This window comes from Rhinolophus hipposideros, assembly GCF_964194185.1.
Source record: "Rhinolophus hipposideros genome assembly, chromosome: 7".
NCBI classification, from domain to species: Eukaryota; Metazoa; Chordata; class Mammalia; order Chiroptera; family Rhinolophidae; genus Rhinolophus; species Rhinolophus hipposideros.
In genome coordinates this window covers 37,865,868-37,881,386 of record NC_138053.1, presented here as the reverse complement: position 1 = coordinate 37,881,386, position 15,519 = coordinate 37,865,868, and the positions used below count along the sequence as shown (strand labels likewise).

The window sequence follows — 15,519 nt, the reverse complement described above, 5'->3', positions numbered from 1 at the left end:
ATTAATTAGGTGGTGAGTGAAAACAACTTACCTGAAGAAACTGCATGACTCAGAGAGAGAAGTCGCCAAGGGTCAATACATTACATTTTTTTTTTTTTTTTAATCTTCGGCTGAAGGAACACTTTGCCTCACATTATCCCTCCTTGGAAGCAGTTTCTTTTTTTAAAACTATTCTGGCTACCTCAGACCTCCATCCGAAATTCTCCCGAGTCCTTCATTACCAAGGAAGCCTGGAGCAAGTGCGCCAGCACCGCTTTCTGAAGGCGCCCCTACTTCCTGATCACTGTGGTTTGCAAACGGTGAAACGTGGATCTAAACCCCACGCTTGCAATTTTAAGCTTGTTCTCTTATCTCATTAGCTCATAGCAGCCAGGAAAACAAAGACCATCGTCACCCAATTCAAACTGCAGCGGGAACGTTGATGTAATTCTAAATCAGGAATGACTTCCTCATCCCACTTCCAAAACGTTTGTCAAAGGGGTTCACTTCAGCCAACTGCCTGCTTCCCAGGCACTGTCACCCAGGGCAATGGAAACAGCACTCGGGAAAAGGATGGGAAAGCAATTCTCGGAAATCGAGGGTGACCAATCCCTGCCAACGGGTAAGTAGGACACTTTAATTGTCGGTAGACAGACTCGAAACTAAACCAAGTCGCGGTACACGGCGTCTTCGGCCTTGCCCGGGGACCCTGGGGGACCCGAGGTCCACTTCCAAGTTTGGTGGTAGATACTGCGAATGGAGAAGACGGTAGGCCGGGATCCCAGGGCCTTCTCTAGCAGGACAGAGGGTCTAGCGCCACAGGGATACACGGGGACTCCTTCAGGTTCAGCCCTGTCCCGCTCATTTCTTGGTTCGGCCAAGACGCTGCAGGAGCCTCTGCCGGCGAGGAATATCAGGCCCAAGAAGCAACTCAGAAAAATCACTTACCAGTCTCCCACCTCCACCTCCGGGTGCTGATCTAACAGGAGCCTGGCCCGCCGGCCAGAACCCAGCCAGGAACTCTCTTAGTCCACCCTGACGACTGCTCCAGAGCGTCACTGACAACCACCCGGAAATGACCCAATAGCTTCCGGGGCGCCAAGCGCGCGGCGGGAAATTATTTCCCAGAGCCCAGATTAGTGAGGCAGCGAGTGCTGCAGCGGCAGTCGTCTTCCCTGCCACCACCGCCAGCTGAAGGAAGCAGCCCAACACTCCGACCAGGAAGGTAAAGAGCCTCAGTTCGGAAGACACAGTGTACCCTGACTCTGGGGACGTTTCCTCCGTGCCCCCGAAGTTTCTGCCGCTCCCGGCTGTGAGGCTGGGAAGGGGCTGGGGTGAGCGGCGGAGGCGGCGCTTGCGTCTCGCGCGTGCTTCAGCGGCTGTTCCTCCTGTCCTGCCTCCTGACTTGTGCCGTCCTTCGTGGGCTGCAGCCGCAGAGCTTGCTTTGCCTTGCCGCGGTGGAGTGCAGGACTGAGCCGCTTCCCCCGCCTCTTGTTTGCGCAGCTCGGCAGCTGGGTCCTCTGCCAGCCCGGCGCTAGGCCACCCGCCTCTCTCGTTTCCATAGAACCGACTGGGACGCTTCCCTCCGAGTCCCACATTCTTGGCTGCTCTCCATAACTTTGCGTCACTGCAGGTGGCGGGGATCCCCAGGCCCACTTTCCTGTCACGAGGAAAATGGTGTCATTCTTTTCTTCCTACCAGAATTTTTGAACATACCAAATCGTAACGATCGTATCTGTGCAGCTACTGTAGGCCTTTAAACGTAACACACACACACACACACACACACACACACACACACACACACGCGCGCTTCCCTGGGGGGAAGAGGTGGTCAGTATTCCTGAAGAATATGGTATTTTAGCTGCTTGAAGGCTGGGAATAAGACTTAGTGGCTATTCTGAGATTCGTTCCACTCCCAAACCTCTTTTTAGATATTGACCAAATATCTGCCATATCAGAATTTAACCCAGAAATTAGATGGAGCTTGATTTTTTTATTTTGGAAGTGCCAACGTTTTTGGTTTTTTTTTTTTTTTTTAACAAATGACTGTTCTATACCAACAAAAGAAAAGGGAAAAAAAATTGTTGCCGTTAAGATATTAGGAATGAAAACTGTGTGGCAGACCTTGTGCCTTGTGGACTTCTTTTTTTGTTATTAATGTTATGCCTCAATTCCCAGAGTATCTTTTGATGTGCAAGATGTTCCCATTTTAGGAAAGTTTGACTAACCTGTATTTCAGGTGTTCGGTACATAAATGGATAGTTTGGGGTAGATCTTTATAAGTGAGTTAATTTGATTATCTCTGAGTTAAAAAGTATTCTTAATGAACTAGGATGTTCAGATACTTAATGTACAAATTTTTATTGTAAAGACAGTCTTCAGTAATGCAAATTAGATGTGTTTTCTAAATCCAGATTTTCTTTTGCCTTATCAACTTAAGTTCAATTTTATGATTGTTTCCCTAAACCAAAAAGCATAAATCTTGTGAAAGTCTTTGACAAGGTGGCCAGATGTTACTTTTTATGATCAAAATTCAAAACTCTTCAGACTTCATAATAGGTATCCATAATTTTCGCTAATGTCTAAAAATGTTGTTTTTTAAAAAACCATGAGTATGGCTTTATTAATCAAACAGTATTTTCTTGATTATTCCAAGATAGTCTTTTCACTATTTAAACAAAACATTTTTAAAATCAAAACAATTCCATATAGGGCCTGAATAATAAAACCTAACGATAGTGAAGAACGCTCTTTCTAAAAAATAATAACTAAAATGAAATATTATCTGTTACTCTTGTAATTGATTCCTTAAAATACGCTAATGGGAAATATATGCTGTAAAATGTGCTATGCACTCTGTTACTCTCTAAAGACATCTTACTGCTTAAAAGTTTAACATCCCTATGACTTTTAGGTTCACGTAGTTTTTACTTTATATTAAAATTATTTGAAATAGAAAGTACAGTGTTGTTTTTGATGAAGAAAAGCCCATATGAATTAGTCTAGTGATTAATACCAAATCCATTTTGAGAGGAAAATAATGGAAACTTTCTTTTTCATTAAAAAAAACAATGGCACTCTTTAGATTGTTCCTAGAAATGCTTTGAAATTTTAGACTAGAAATGCTTTGAAATTTTAGACATTAGTGTTATTTATCTGAAAATAATTTATGATTATGTTTAAATATTTTCAGTGATACTGCTGATCCAAATATCTCCCCACCCTCATAGCAGATTCCTTTTCGTACATGTAAGTTTTTCTTGCATTAGCTGAAAATACATTGCTTTGCAAAATTATTTTGTGGTTGAAAGTATTAGACTAAATTCTGAAACTTAAGCCAAAATGGTATTGTAGAAAAGGCATACAGTTTTTTCAGAAACAGATCTTTGAATCTAGCTTGCACTATTTACCAGCTGTGTGCCTTTGGGCTAGTTTCTTAATCTCTCAGATTCTCCAGTATCCTCATCTGTGTATGAAGGGTAAACAGCACATTGTTGAGAAGTAAATGAACTGACATATATGAAGCGTATAGACCACGGTAGGTCCTCAATTAAAATGAAATCCAGCTCGTTCAACCTTAGACATTATGCTCCTACTAGGGAGTACAGTGTTCCTAAAATACTAAAGCAGGTTTGACTTCTCACCCCCAGTGGCTAACCAATACCTACTGTCCCTTCTTTTTTCCCACTGAATATCATACCTCTTGACCATATTCTTTAAGGGCCCCTTTATCCCTAAAACTAGCATCTTCAGTTCAGCCTATTCCTTGTGCAGTACTGGAGAGACTGGACATCTCTATAAATACTCTTAGCCTCTCATTTCTTCCTCACCACGGTCACTTTACTCCTCCACTTTACTCCTTCTTCCCTCTACTGCCAAATTTACTATCTGAGAGATTTCTTTTTTCCCAAATACTACCATGGAAGAAATAACATCCCTTAAGTCTTATCACTGGAGATCTCAGTCAAGTAATTAATTTATATATGTACACAAACACACACCGTATCTTACAGGTATGAGGCAGGAAACAGATTCTAGCTCTTAAAAAAAAAAAAAATCCGAAGGCCTAATTTGGCTCCTAGGCCAAGAGGGTACAAAATTCCTAAACTCCCCTTGATGTTATAGTATACCGAGCCAAAATGTATTTGACTCACACAGTTTGAGTACTGTGATTTGTGTCTACCTTTTGCAATATTGGTTAAAACAGGGATCTGACACTTTAACTCACCCTTTTTAGTTTTAGCATTTAGATACTTTTCCCGTTCTTTAGATAACACAAATCATGAAAATCTTTCAAACTTGAATTCAAAGCAACAATATTATGGTATTCAAGTCTTGGTATATAATTTCCAGAAGAGGGAAGTTTCACGGTGATTTTTCTACCACAGACTCCTTTAAGCCTCTCTTTGTTGCAGCATTTTCCTTTTTTTAAGGAGGGTGCAGCTCACAGTGTGGTGACCCATGCAGAGATCCAACCTGCAATCTTGGTGTTATCAGCACCATGCTCTAACCAACTGAGCTGACCGGCCACCCCAGCATTTTCCTTTTTCATTCAACTGTTATACCCTGCTCTTTCATCCTCCCTCCTGAACCATACCTTTGTATTCATATCTGTATTCCTGCCTCTACTTTTGCTGAGTTCTCTTTTCAACATATTCTGGCTACATGTCATATTCCTTAAGTGTGTTCTAGCTATGTGCCATATTATAAAGAATTTATAGGACTTAAAAAGCTACTGTGCAATGTTCTTAATTATGATGAGTGCTTAGGTTTATTTGCATTTCTGTCACCAACTGCAAAGGAATTTCAGGCATCAGGGATTGGCCCATGTGGGAGATATTTTGGGAAAGTCCACACCACAAAGACAGTTGCTTGCTCTGCATAAATGCCAGCTCTGTTCACAATCATTATCTCCTTATTTGTGTGTATTATGTGGTTGAAGGTAAGTAACTAGATTTTTTTTAATTATTACAAAAATTTTAAAATTACCACAGAAATATTTTCTTGCAATTAAGAATCTAATATATAATTTTAGTTTTCTGACAGTAAAGATAAACACTTAACTGTTAAATAAATGATCTTATTTTTTTTCCCTTTTGTTAGGATAGTATGTTATGTTTCAATGCTTGAAGGATCACCACCTCCTATAAGTTCTAGAAAAATCTATAATTTCCCTAAAAATACCACTGGTACCATTACATTGCAGTATATTTATTTCTCATGTTGCAAAACTTCTAACAGAAGTTAGCTTTTGATTCTCCAAACCCCAGAACGTATCACCCACACAAAACTTGACCCAATTTTTGAGGACTGAATTGTCTGGGTCATTGATAGGTATTTTACCAGTTTGGTATAGTGCTCTCTTTGGGTTCATTGGCATATCAGGCTACTGTTTATTGTCTTCTTAATCCTGCAGGGTTTTAGGAAGAACCATTAATCCACTAATTCTATGAACATGAATAAATCTATCCATATATTTACATACGTCTATATCTAGTTCTATGTATATAGATAGTAATTTTCCCATGGAACTATATGAATTAGATCTACAATCTAGACTATTAGTTTGTCATATGATGTGGTATTAAAAAAACATTCCTAAGTGTATCATAAATGCTATTGCTTCAAGTACGTAGGTAATTTTATTATAGGAAGCTATTAGATTAGGTTAATGGAATTAGTTCTTTAAAAATCTTAGCTACTTATGTGCCATCACTGGGATTCAAAATTCTGTAAAAGTTTAGCAAATAGCCCAGTTTTTCGGATAAACTTGTAAGTAAATATTGTGTATTCTGATTTTTTTCTTAATATTCATATTTGCATAATGTTTGAATCAGAACGTCCTGTTTTTTCACCAGTATTTCTTCCCTTCTTTTAATTTCAGTTTCATGTTTTTCAAATGAAAGCAATTGCTTTAAAAAGCCTGTGCTAACTTCTATTAAGCACCGTTGGTCCTGTTTTTATTTTATTGTGGACTCTTATTTGACAGAAAATGCTGTTAAATATGCAAAGTGTGTATATTGGTTCCATTATAAAGATAATATGATTTATACTGACTCTAGTAAGTCCAAATCACTTAATTTGTGCATCAAACCAAACTATGTTAAAATGTCACCTTGTTAATCATAAACATTTAAATTGTGAAATAGCTATTTTTAATTTGATATAAAAGAACATAATATGATAGATTTTTTTCATACAGTTCTATATAACATTTAACGATCAGGAAACAGAAGGATGCAATGTAAAGGACAACCTTTAAACTTTTTGAGTGGTGGCGTTACAGTGATTTTTCTCATTGCTTTCTGCATATTTTGATTATTTTAACATTAATTTCTCTATATCAGTAATTTGAGTAGCCAGACAAGCAAGATTTTAGGTTTTTAAAGCTACTCAAACTTCCCTTCTTTGGCAACATTTCTTGAAATAGCCTACTAAATAGCTTTTGAAACTCTTAAATACATAAATAAAATGCAAGCAGTAAATAAAATATATACAGTTAAAACACTTGCAATTCCTCTGATAAAAGTAACTTTTAAGAATTATAAAAACAATTAGATTGTCTTTTCCATTAGAATACAAAGATAATATTCACAGATATGTTCAATTTCACTTGTCTAGTATTTCTGAAAGGACCTATCGTTTTCTAAAGGAAATTTGCTTAAATGATTTATTTAAATAATTTCCTAGAATTACTGAAAGCAGCATTTCTCTGTAGTTGTGGTCATGTGCCTTATAATCCACATGTGGCTTTATTGTATGTGTGTTAATATGTGTTCTGCATTAGGCTAAATCATTATTTCTATAAACAGCATATATTACCAATCTATGTTAATGGGTATTATCATTCAACAGTTGTGGTAAATGGGTAAAAACAAAAAAGGATGATTAATACAATAAGGAGTTCCTTGTACAAGAAGCAACTTACATTTTATTTTCTGATGATAGTATTTTACATGTGTAACTATTTCATAAGACACCAAGCCCTACTGTGTACACTTTACAATTTTGTACTGATCAGATCCTCGAAACTTTTTAAAACTTTTGTTTCATTGAAAAGCCTTATCCTTAAAGACGCTTTATGTCCTGTATCTTGAATTTTAGGCTAGTAGAGGGTTAATACATTACATCTCTTTTCCTCTTTTGGAACCAATACAGATATATGAAAGTCAGATAAAGTGAGGTGAAAATATCATCCTTTTTACTGAGTAAAAATATTTTATTTATGGCTTTAATGTGCAACTCCAGCGTGCTTCTTAGTACATAACCACTGAATCGATTTACCCACCCAGGCAGTCAGTGCAGGCTACTACTGGCAGCTCCTTAGGACACATAAGAAAGTATTAATATGAACATCTTTGCAAATATTCAGATATGCTGAGTAAAGCATATCCAGTTAATTTTCTCAAGTAGCTTCTCCTCCCAAAGCCAGAGAGTGATGAAAGGTAGAGATGAACCAGAAGTGCGATTACCCTAACTGAAGTTTCCCTCTTAGAAACTTTAAGCAAGGAAAATGAAGGTTCACTTTTGACCCTTAGTAATTCTCTAATTGTTTGTAATTAGACATTCTTTCAAGTTTCACTATAAAAGGAATCTCAACCTTTAAATAAATACAGGTACAGATGTGGTTCATATATATCGTGTTTCCCCAAAATAAAACCTAGCCAGTCAGCTCTAATGCATCTTTCGGAGCAAAAATTAATATAAGAGCTGGTGTTATATAATATTATATTATATTATACACGGTCTTATTTTACCTATAAGACTAGGTCTTATAGTAATATAGGACCGGGTCTTATATTAATTTTTACTCCAAAAGGCGCATTAGAGCTGACTGTCCGGCTAGGTCTTATTTTCGGGGAAACGTGGTATTACAAATTGTGTATGTGTGTTTAGTCTTTGAAAATAGACTTGGTATTATAAATTGTGTGTGTGTATTTAGTCTTTGAAAATTTTTCACTTCACCAATTGTCTGTTACTACTCCTAGGCTCAAACAGTTATAATTTTTGAGGTTTACTTTTGTCTTGAAAGAAGCCAAATGCTATTGCTCTACCTATGGGATTAATTAAATACTAATCCAGAGTTGTGGTGATAAAACTGTTAAGAGAAATAGAAAATTTCCCTGATTTCTCTAGTTTGTGATTTCTTCATTTTTAAAGATGAACTGCATTTTCTCTGAGATACTATCTAGTTCGAAAGTCCGAACCTCATGTAAACAAATAAAAACACTGTATTCTAATTGGTAATGCTGTGAGTTTTCCCTTTCTTGCTTTAAAAATTTGCCACCTCAAATACAACTTGCTTTATGAACTACATTTAATTATGGATTAAGGTCCTATTAAAATAAATTTGAAAACCATGTGGCTTTTTCAGTCTAATTTGTAGGTAATGAAATTAACATACATAACAGAGTTAAGAAATGTAGATTGTGAACAGGATTCAGGTTCATTATAAGTACCTACTATACTAAATTGTACTAGGTGTAAATGCTAGTATAATGGACCACGGGTTTTTATCAATTTCTCTAGCACTTATACATACTCTTTAAAATCTGTCCATAAACTTTAAAAATTAGTATAAAATCTGATTAAGTTTTATTTTCCACAAATGTCCTAATTTCACAAGATTGTCGCAAAAACAATACTTTAAAAATGAAGGTAATATTGTGCTAATATTTAAGTATCTGTCCTTTGCTGAAGAATTACATTCATTCATAAGTATATATTAGTGTACAGTAACGTAGTAATGCAAACTTAATGTTTAAACCAGAAAAAAATCTCATTTAAGGTGACATTTTGAGAAGATTATCTTTTAAAACTAACTTTATTGCACATAAACAATTTTAATATTGGTATTTGTAATTAAGCCATGTGTGTTTGATTCACTATATGTTTAGTGGCTTTAGTTTTTATTTTTAGCACTGATAAGTAAAAAATAATGTCAACCCTGTGAATAATCTCTGTAACATGTTATCTCCTTTATGTGTGTATATGTTAGATGGAAGATGGTACTCCAAAGCATATCATCCAGATGACAGGATTTAAGATGGAAGAAAAGGAAGCTCTGGGCAAATTGCTTTTAAAACTAGATTGTACTTTTATTAAGAGTGAGGTGAGTATAGAAATTTACCAAAATTCTGAAAATACCGAAAAATAACTAGAATTATAATACTGGCCTAAAAATGATAAAATGCCACCTTGATATTATAAGAATCAAAAGAATGTGTTATAAAGGATATCTCACCTTACTAACATTTTTTCATATGAATTTTTCCTTCCAGAAATACAAAAATTGTACACATCTTATAGCTGACCGCCTATGTAAGAGTGAAAAATTTTTAGCAGCTTGTGCAGCAGGTAAGTTAACTGCCATCCCTCCACCTTTGAAAAAGAAAGTCATGTTAAAGAAAAGGTACCTTAGTATATGTGGAAAGATAGTATGTTTATTATATCAAACAGAAATGTGTTTTTTCTGACATTTTTCTCAAAATACCTATATTTGATATAGTTTTTGCTTTATTTTTACTGAGTAAAACTTTATAACACATGAAAAATGTATTAAATAGGCAGAAATATTTCATCAAGTATTTTCATGTAAGTGCTTTATGTAAGAAACAATATTTTAGTGAAAAGATTCTGTTGAAGCTTTAGCTGTTGTCAGTCAAGTTTCTTTATCATTAGAAATAGTGAACATTTTTATTCTCCTGCTGCTGCCTCTCCTCCCATATATGCTATGAAGCAATGATCATTCTATTTTATTTTTCTAAGATTGTAAATTCCATAAACCCAAATTAGGACTTAGTCTCTTCCTTGCTCCCTTTGTCACCGTTGATGTTCCTTTCTGTTCTCTCTACTGTGATTGATCTGGTATATCATTAGTCCACTGATTGAAAAAGAAAAGAATTGTATTCAACTGAGGTGAATTTACCATTGTTTTTGGAGTAACTTAACAGAAAAACTTGGATTTATTATTACCTCCATAAATGAAAACATACATTGTCCCTAATGTTTAAAAAGATCATTGATGCCCAGATAAAGAAACTACAGAATGTTTTTAAATACGCTGAAAAATTCTCTAATTCAATAAATTTGTTTTACAAAGTATAACAATGCTGTGAACATTAATTGGAAAAGTTTTTACCATAAGAGTAAGAATATAAATCTAAATCCAAATAGTGACTAATAATAGTAATCATAATTTAAGTAATACCACATTTTATTAAACCTATATTTGTATTTTATTTACTTAAAATTAGAATTGTAATTATGAGACAGATTATATATCGTGTTTCCCTGGAAATAAGACCTACCCCAAAAATAAGCCCCAGTTAAGATCATCAGCCAGATGGACATGGTTAGTATGTTATGATGATGTTCCCGAAGATGACATGACTGTATTTAAATAAATGTAGATTGTTGTACATGAACAAATAAGACATCCCCTGAAAATATGCCCTAATGCGTCTTTTAGAGCAAAAATTATTATGAGACCCAGTCTTATTTTCAGGGAAATATAGTATAAGACCCAGTCTTATTTTTGGGGAAACATGGTACAATGTTCAGTGATGTAGGCCTCTCATTACCAAAAAATTTAGGAAAACACAATGTAGATCAAAGATAATGTTGGTGATGTAGTTTAAGAGTTTCGTGTTGAACAGTAAATGTTTTTTAATTACATTGGATATACAGTATTAGTTTCATGTGTACAACATAGTGATTAGTCATTTATATAACTTATGAAGTGATAACCACAATAATTCTAGTACCCAGCAGGCACCATACATAGTTATTACAATATTATTGACTGTATTCCCTGTGCTGTACTTTATATCCCTGTGACTGTTTTCATAACTGCCAATTTGTATTTCTCAATTCCTTTCATATTTTTCACCCATCACTCCAACCTTCCCCCACCCATCTGGCGACCATCAATTCTCTGTATGAGTTTGTTTCTGTTTTGCTTGTTTATTGTTTAGATTCCATATGTCAGTGAAATTATATATTTGTCTTATTTCAGTTAGCGTAATACCCTTTAGGTCCATACATGGTGTTACAAATTGCAAGATTGATGCATTTTTTGACTGTCTAATATTGTATATATTTACCACGTCTTCTTTACCCATCTATCTGTCGATGGACCCTTACGGTCCTTGCATGTCTTTGAAAAGACATACGCATCCCTAAAAATTCATTGCATATAATGTTGCAGTGAGTTTAGGGCTGTGTATGTCTTTTCAAATTAGTGTTTTGGGTTTCTTTGGGTAAATACCCATACTTGGAATTGCTGGGTCATACGGTAGTTCTATTTTTAATTTTTTGAGGAACCTCTTAAACCTTTTCCATAGTGGCTGCACCAATGTACAATCCCACCAGCAGTGCAGGAAGGTTGCCTTTTTGCCACATCCTGTCTATCACTTGTTGTTTGTTGATTTATTGATGGTAGCCATTCTGCCAGGTGTGAGATGATATCTCATTGTGATTTTCATTTGCATTTTCCTGATAATTAATGACATGGAGCATCTTTTCATATGTCTATAGGCCATTTGTATGTCCTCTGGAGAAATGTCTATTCAGGTCCTCTGTCCATTTTTTAATTAGATTGTCTGTCTTTTTGGTGTTAAGTTGTATCAGTTCTTTATATATTTTGGATATTAATCCCTCATTAGATGTATCATTGGCAAATCTCTTCTCCCATTTAATAGGTTTCCTTTTCTTTTGGTTGATGATTTCCTTTGCACTGCTAAAACTTTTTAGTTTGATGTAGTTCCATTTGTTTATTTTTGCTTTTGTTGTCTTTGCCTTAGGAGACATATCCAAAAAATGTTTTGCTAAGACCACTTCAGAGAGTATATGGCCTGTGTTTTCTTCTAGTAGTTTTATGGTTTCAGGTCTTACATTTAAGTCTTTAATCCATTTTGAGGTGTTTTTTTTTTTTTTTTAATACATATATGGTATAAGAAAGTGGCCCAATTTAATTTGTTTAATATATCTGTCCAGTTTTCTCAACACCATTTATTGAAGAGACTCTTTTTACCCCAATGTATATTCTTGCCTCCTTTGTCACGGATTAGTTGACTATTTAGGTGTGGCTTTCTTTCTGGGCTATCTGTTCTGTTCCATTGACCTATGTGTCTGTTTTTATGCCGTACTACCCTTTGTTTTGATTATTGTAGCCTTGTAGCATGATACCTCCTATTTTGTTCTTGAGATTGCGCTGGCTATTTATGGTCTTTTGTAGTTCCATACACATTTCATAATCATTTGTTCTAGTTCTGTGAAAAATGCCATTTGTATTTTGATAGCGATTGCATTGAATCTGTGGATTGCTTTGAGTAGTATGGGCATTTTATCGATGTTTCTTCTTCCTGTCCTTGAGCACAATATATACTGCCGTTTGTGTCTTTTTCAATTTTGAGAAAGGTTAAATTTTATTTGATATCTGGTTTTTATTGCCTATCAGAACCAAAATCCTTTTCTGACTGACTGTTTATTTGCTTTTTAGGAAAGTGGATACTAACTAAGGACTATATAATTCATAGTGCCAAAAGTGGCAGATGGCTTGATGAAACAACTTATGAATGGGGATATAAAATTGAAAAAGATTCCCATTATTCACCTCAGATGCAATCTGCACCTAAAAGATGGCGTGAAGAACTGAAACGCACTGGTGCTCCAGGAGCCTTCCACAGATGGAAAGTCGTCCTCCTTGTGAGAGCCAATAAACGAAGTGATTCTCTTGTGAGGTAAAGCAATGAGAAAACAATTTTGGTTTTCTTGAATACCTTTTTGTATTTCTTTACAATTATTAATTTAGTTCAAATGACCCATGTTGGTTTACTCTTTAACTCCTAGTTAAGCCATTCTACACATTTAAGTGTATGTGTCTAATGAAACAAAATGTTTTATAGTATTGCTTTAAATTCTTGCAGTCTTTATTTTACTTTCCATGTTATTTCTTTTGGCCAAGTCAAGCAAAAACATTTTTTTTAGTTTTAAAGCACTTTTAGTTTTTTGTAAGTGAAATATTACATTACCACAAAGGTGCTTTTCTGTGTTTATATAGTGTAATCTTCATGGTTCATCCTGTTTCCATCATAATTTTATTTCTTTTTATCATTTATATTATATTTTCAAAAGGCTTCTTATTGGATAAACTATTCTAGTATTGCCATGAGTTTCTGGGGGGTGGAGTACAAGGGCCTTTTGTCACCTGTATTGAATATAGTTTGTAGATAGTAAACTGCATACATTTTAAGTGTACATTTTAATGAGTTTGGACAAATTTCTACACCCTTGTTATCCCCACTACAATCAAGATCTGTAACATTTACATTGTCCTACAACATTTCCTTGTGTCCTTGTACATTTAATTTTGTACTACCAATACCAGACAACCGTTGATTTTCTTTGTCAGTGTAAATTAGAATTGTTGTTTTTCTTTAGAGATTTATATAAATGGGATCGTACTATATACACTCCTTTGATTTTGAGATTAATCCACCTTATTGTATCAGCAGTTTATTCTTTTTTTGTTGCTGATTAGTATTCCGCTGTATAGCTATATCACGTTTATTTACCCATTGATGAGCATTTATAATTTTTCTAATATAAATCTGCTGTGAACATTTGAGTCCAAGTCTTCACGTAGACAAGTTTTCATTTCTCTTGGATAAATATCTAAAAATGAAATTGCTGACTCAGATGGCAGTTGTGTGCCAAATGGCAGTTTGTCATTTTTCAAGAAAATGCCCGTTTTCCAAAGTAGTTGTACCATTTTACATACCCAGTCGCAATGTATGAGCGAGTTCCAGGTGCTCTGTAGTATTTTGAAAAATCAGTCGACCATATTTGTGTGGTCTATTTCAGGACTTTTAATTCTGCTCTATTGATATCTATGTCTACCTATACCAATAACACACTGTTTTAATTACTGTAGCTTTATAGTGAGTCTTGAAATCAGGTAGTATGAATCCTCCAGTTTTGTCTTTTTTAAATTTATTTTGGTGATTCTGGATCCTTTATATTTCCATATGTATTTTAGAATCAGGTCAATTTTCTACAAAAAGAAAACTGGGATTGTGTTGAAACTGAAGGTCTAGATGGAAAAGAATTGAGATCTTAATATTGAGTCATCCTGTTATATTAACAGTCTATATCCTTCCAAGTCTACTTTCTGTATCCTTCCAAGTCTAATTTCTGTCACCAGTGTTTTATAGTTTTCATTGTATAAGTCTTGCACATATTTTGTTTAATCCTAAATACTTCTTGTTTTGAGATACTATTATAAATGGATTGCTCTGAAAGTTGTATCCACATCTGTTGAGAGAATTGGCTTTTCTCCTTTATTCTGTTAATATGGTAAATTATTCTAATTGATTCTTATATGTTAAAGCAAATTTGATGAAGTATTCTACTTCATCATAGTGTATTATCCATTTTTAATAATTGCTAATTCTATTTGCAAGTATTTTATTAAGAATTTTTATGACCTCAACCTGATAAATGACATCTATGACAAAATCTAAACTTAATATCATAGTTCCTCCCCCCCTTCATAATTGGGAATATAACAAGGGTGCTTACTCTGACCATTTCTATTCAGCATTTTTCTACAGGTACTATTATCCAATGCAATAAGGCAAAGAAAATAGGCATAGAGTTGGAAAGAAAAAAGAATAATTGTTTTTATATCCAAAAGCCATGATTATATATTAAATAATTTACAAGAAGATGCTATATTAGTGAATTTAACAAGATCAAAGGATAACAAGTCACTATATAAAAATTAGGTTTTTATATGTTAGTGATGAAAATTGGAAATTAAAATTTAATAAGCAATATAACCTTTGGTAGTTAGTGGTTTGATTATGTGTCCAGGTGTGTGTGTGTATTTTGTTTTTTATTTATAGTTTGTTATCTATATTTATTTATGCTGTATGATTGGGGTTCTCTGACCTTCTTGGCCATGTGGGGTTTTTTTTGTCTTATATTAATTATGGAAAATTCTCGGCCATTAGCTTTTATTTTTAAGTTTTTTATTTAAGATTAGTTTAATTAGATTAGTTTCAAGTGTACAGTATAGTGATTTGACATTTTTATGCCTTACAATGTTATCACCCCACTAATTCTAGTGATCATCTGTCATCATGCAAAATTATCACAATATTGATTATATTCCCCTTGTCACCCATTCCCCCACCCCCTCCCTTTCTGTAACCATCTCTTTGGTCTCTTTCTGTGTCTTTTTTTGCTTTGTCTGTTTGTTTGTTTGGTTTAGATTCCACATTACTTGAAACCCCACGGTGTTTGTTTTTCTCTGCCTGACTGATTTCACTTACCATAATACCCTCTAGATCCATTTATGTTGTTACAAATGGCAAGATTTTGTTGTCTTTTATTGCTGTGTAATATTTTAGTGTGTGTGTGTGTGTGTGTGTGTGTACACCACATCTTTACCCATTCATCTGTTGATGGACATCTAGGTTGCTTCTATATCTTTCAGCTATTATCCTTTAAATATTCTGTCGTGTTCTTTTT

The 15,519-nt window shown here is 34.7% G+C and overlaps 2 protein-coding genes across 6 annotated transcripts in view; one reads left to right on the top strand and one right to left on the bottom strand.

Moving 5' to 3' along the window:
- The window catches only part of KIAA0825, a 360,830-nt gene extending 359,791 nt beyond the window's left edge, over window positions 1-1,039 (bottom strand). The window contains exon 1 of the mRNA XM_081054478.1: window positions 928-1,039. The gene's annotated coding sequence lies outside the window, so the exon portion shown is untranslated. The remainder of the gene's footprint in view (window positions 1-927) is intronic.
- Window positions 1,040-1,079: 40 nt separating this feature from the next.
- The window catches only part of SLF1 (SMC5-SMC6 complex localization factor 1), a 63,679-nt gene continuing 49,239 nt past the window's right edge, over window positions 1,080-15,519 (top strand). For 3 of the 5 annotated variants that reach the window (XM_081054483.1, XM_081054481.1, XM_081054480.1), the window contains exons 1-4: window positions 1,080-1,204; window positions 8,981-9,094; window positions 9,264-9,339; window positions 12,485-12,725. In XM_081054483.1, the coding sequence (XP_080910609.1) occupies window positions 8,981-9,094; window positions 9,264-9,339; window positions 12,485-12,725 (431 nt within the window). In that variant the 5' untranslated portion in view covers window positions 1,080-1,204. Of the gene's footprint in view, window positions 1,205-4,835; window positions 4,925-8,980; window positions 9,095-9,263; window positions 9,340-12,484; window positions 12,726-15,519 lie in introns of those variants that run through there. The other 2 variants (XM_081054482.1, XM_081054479.1) reach the window with 1 other exon arrangement.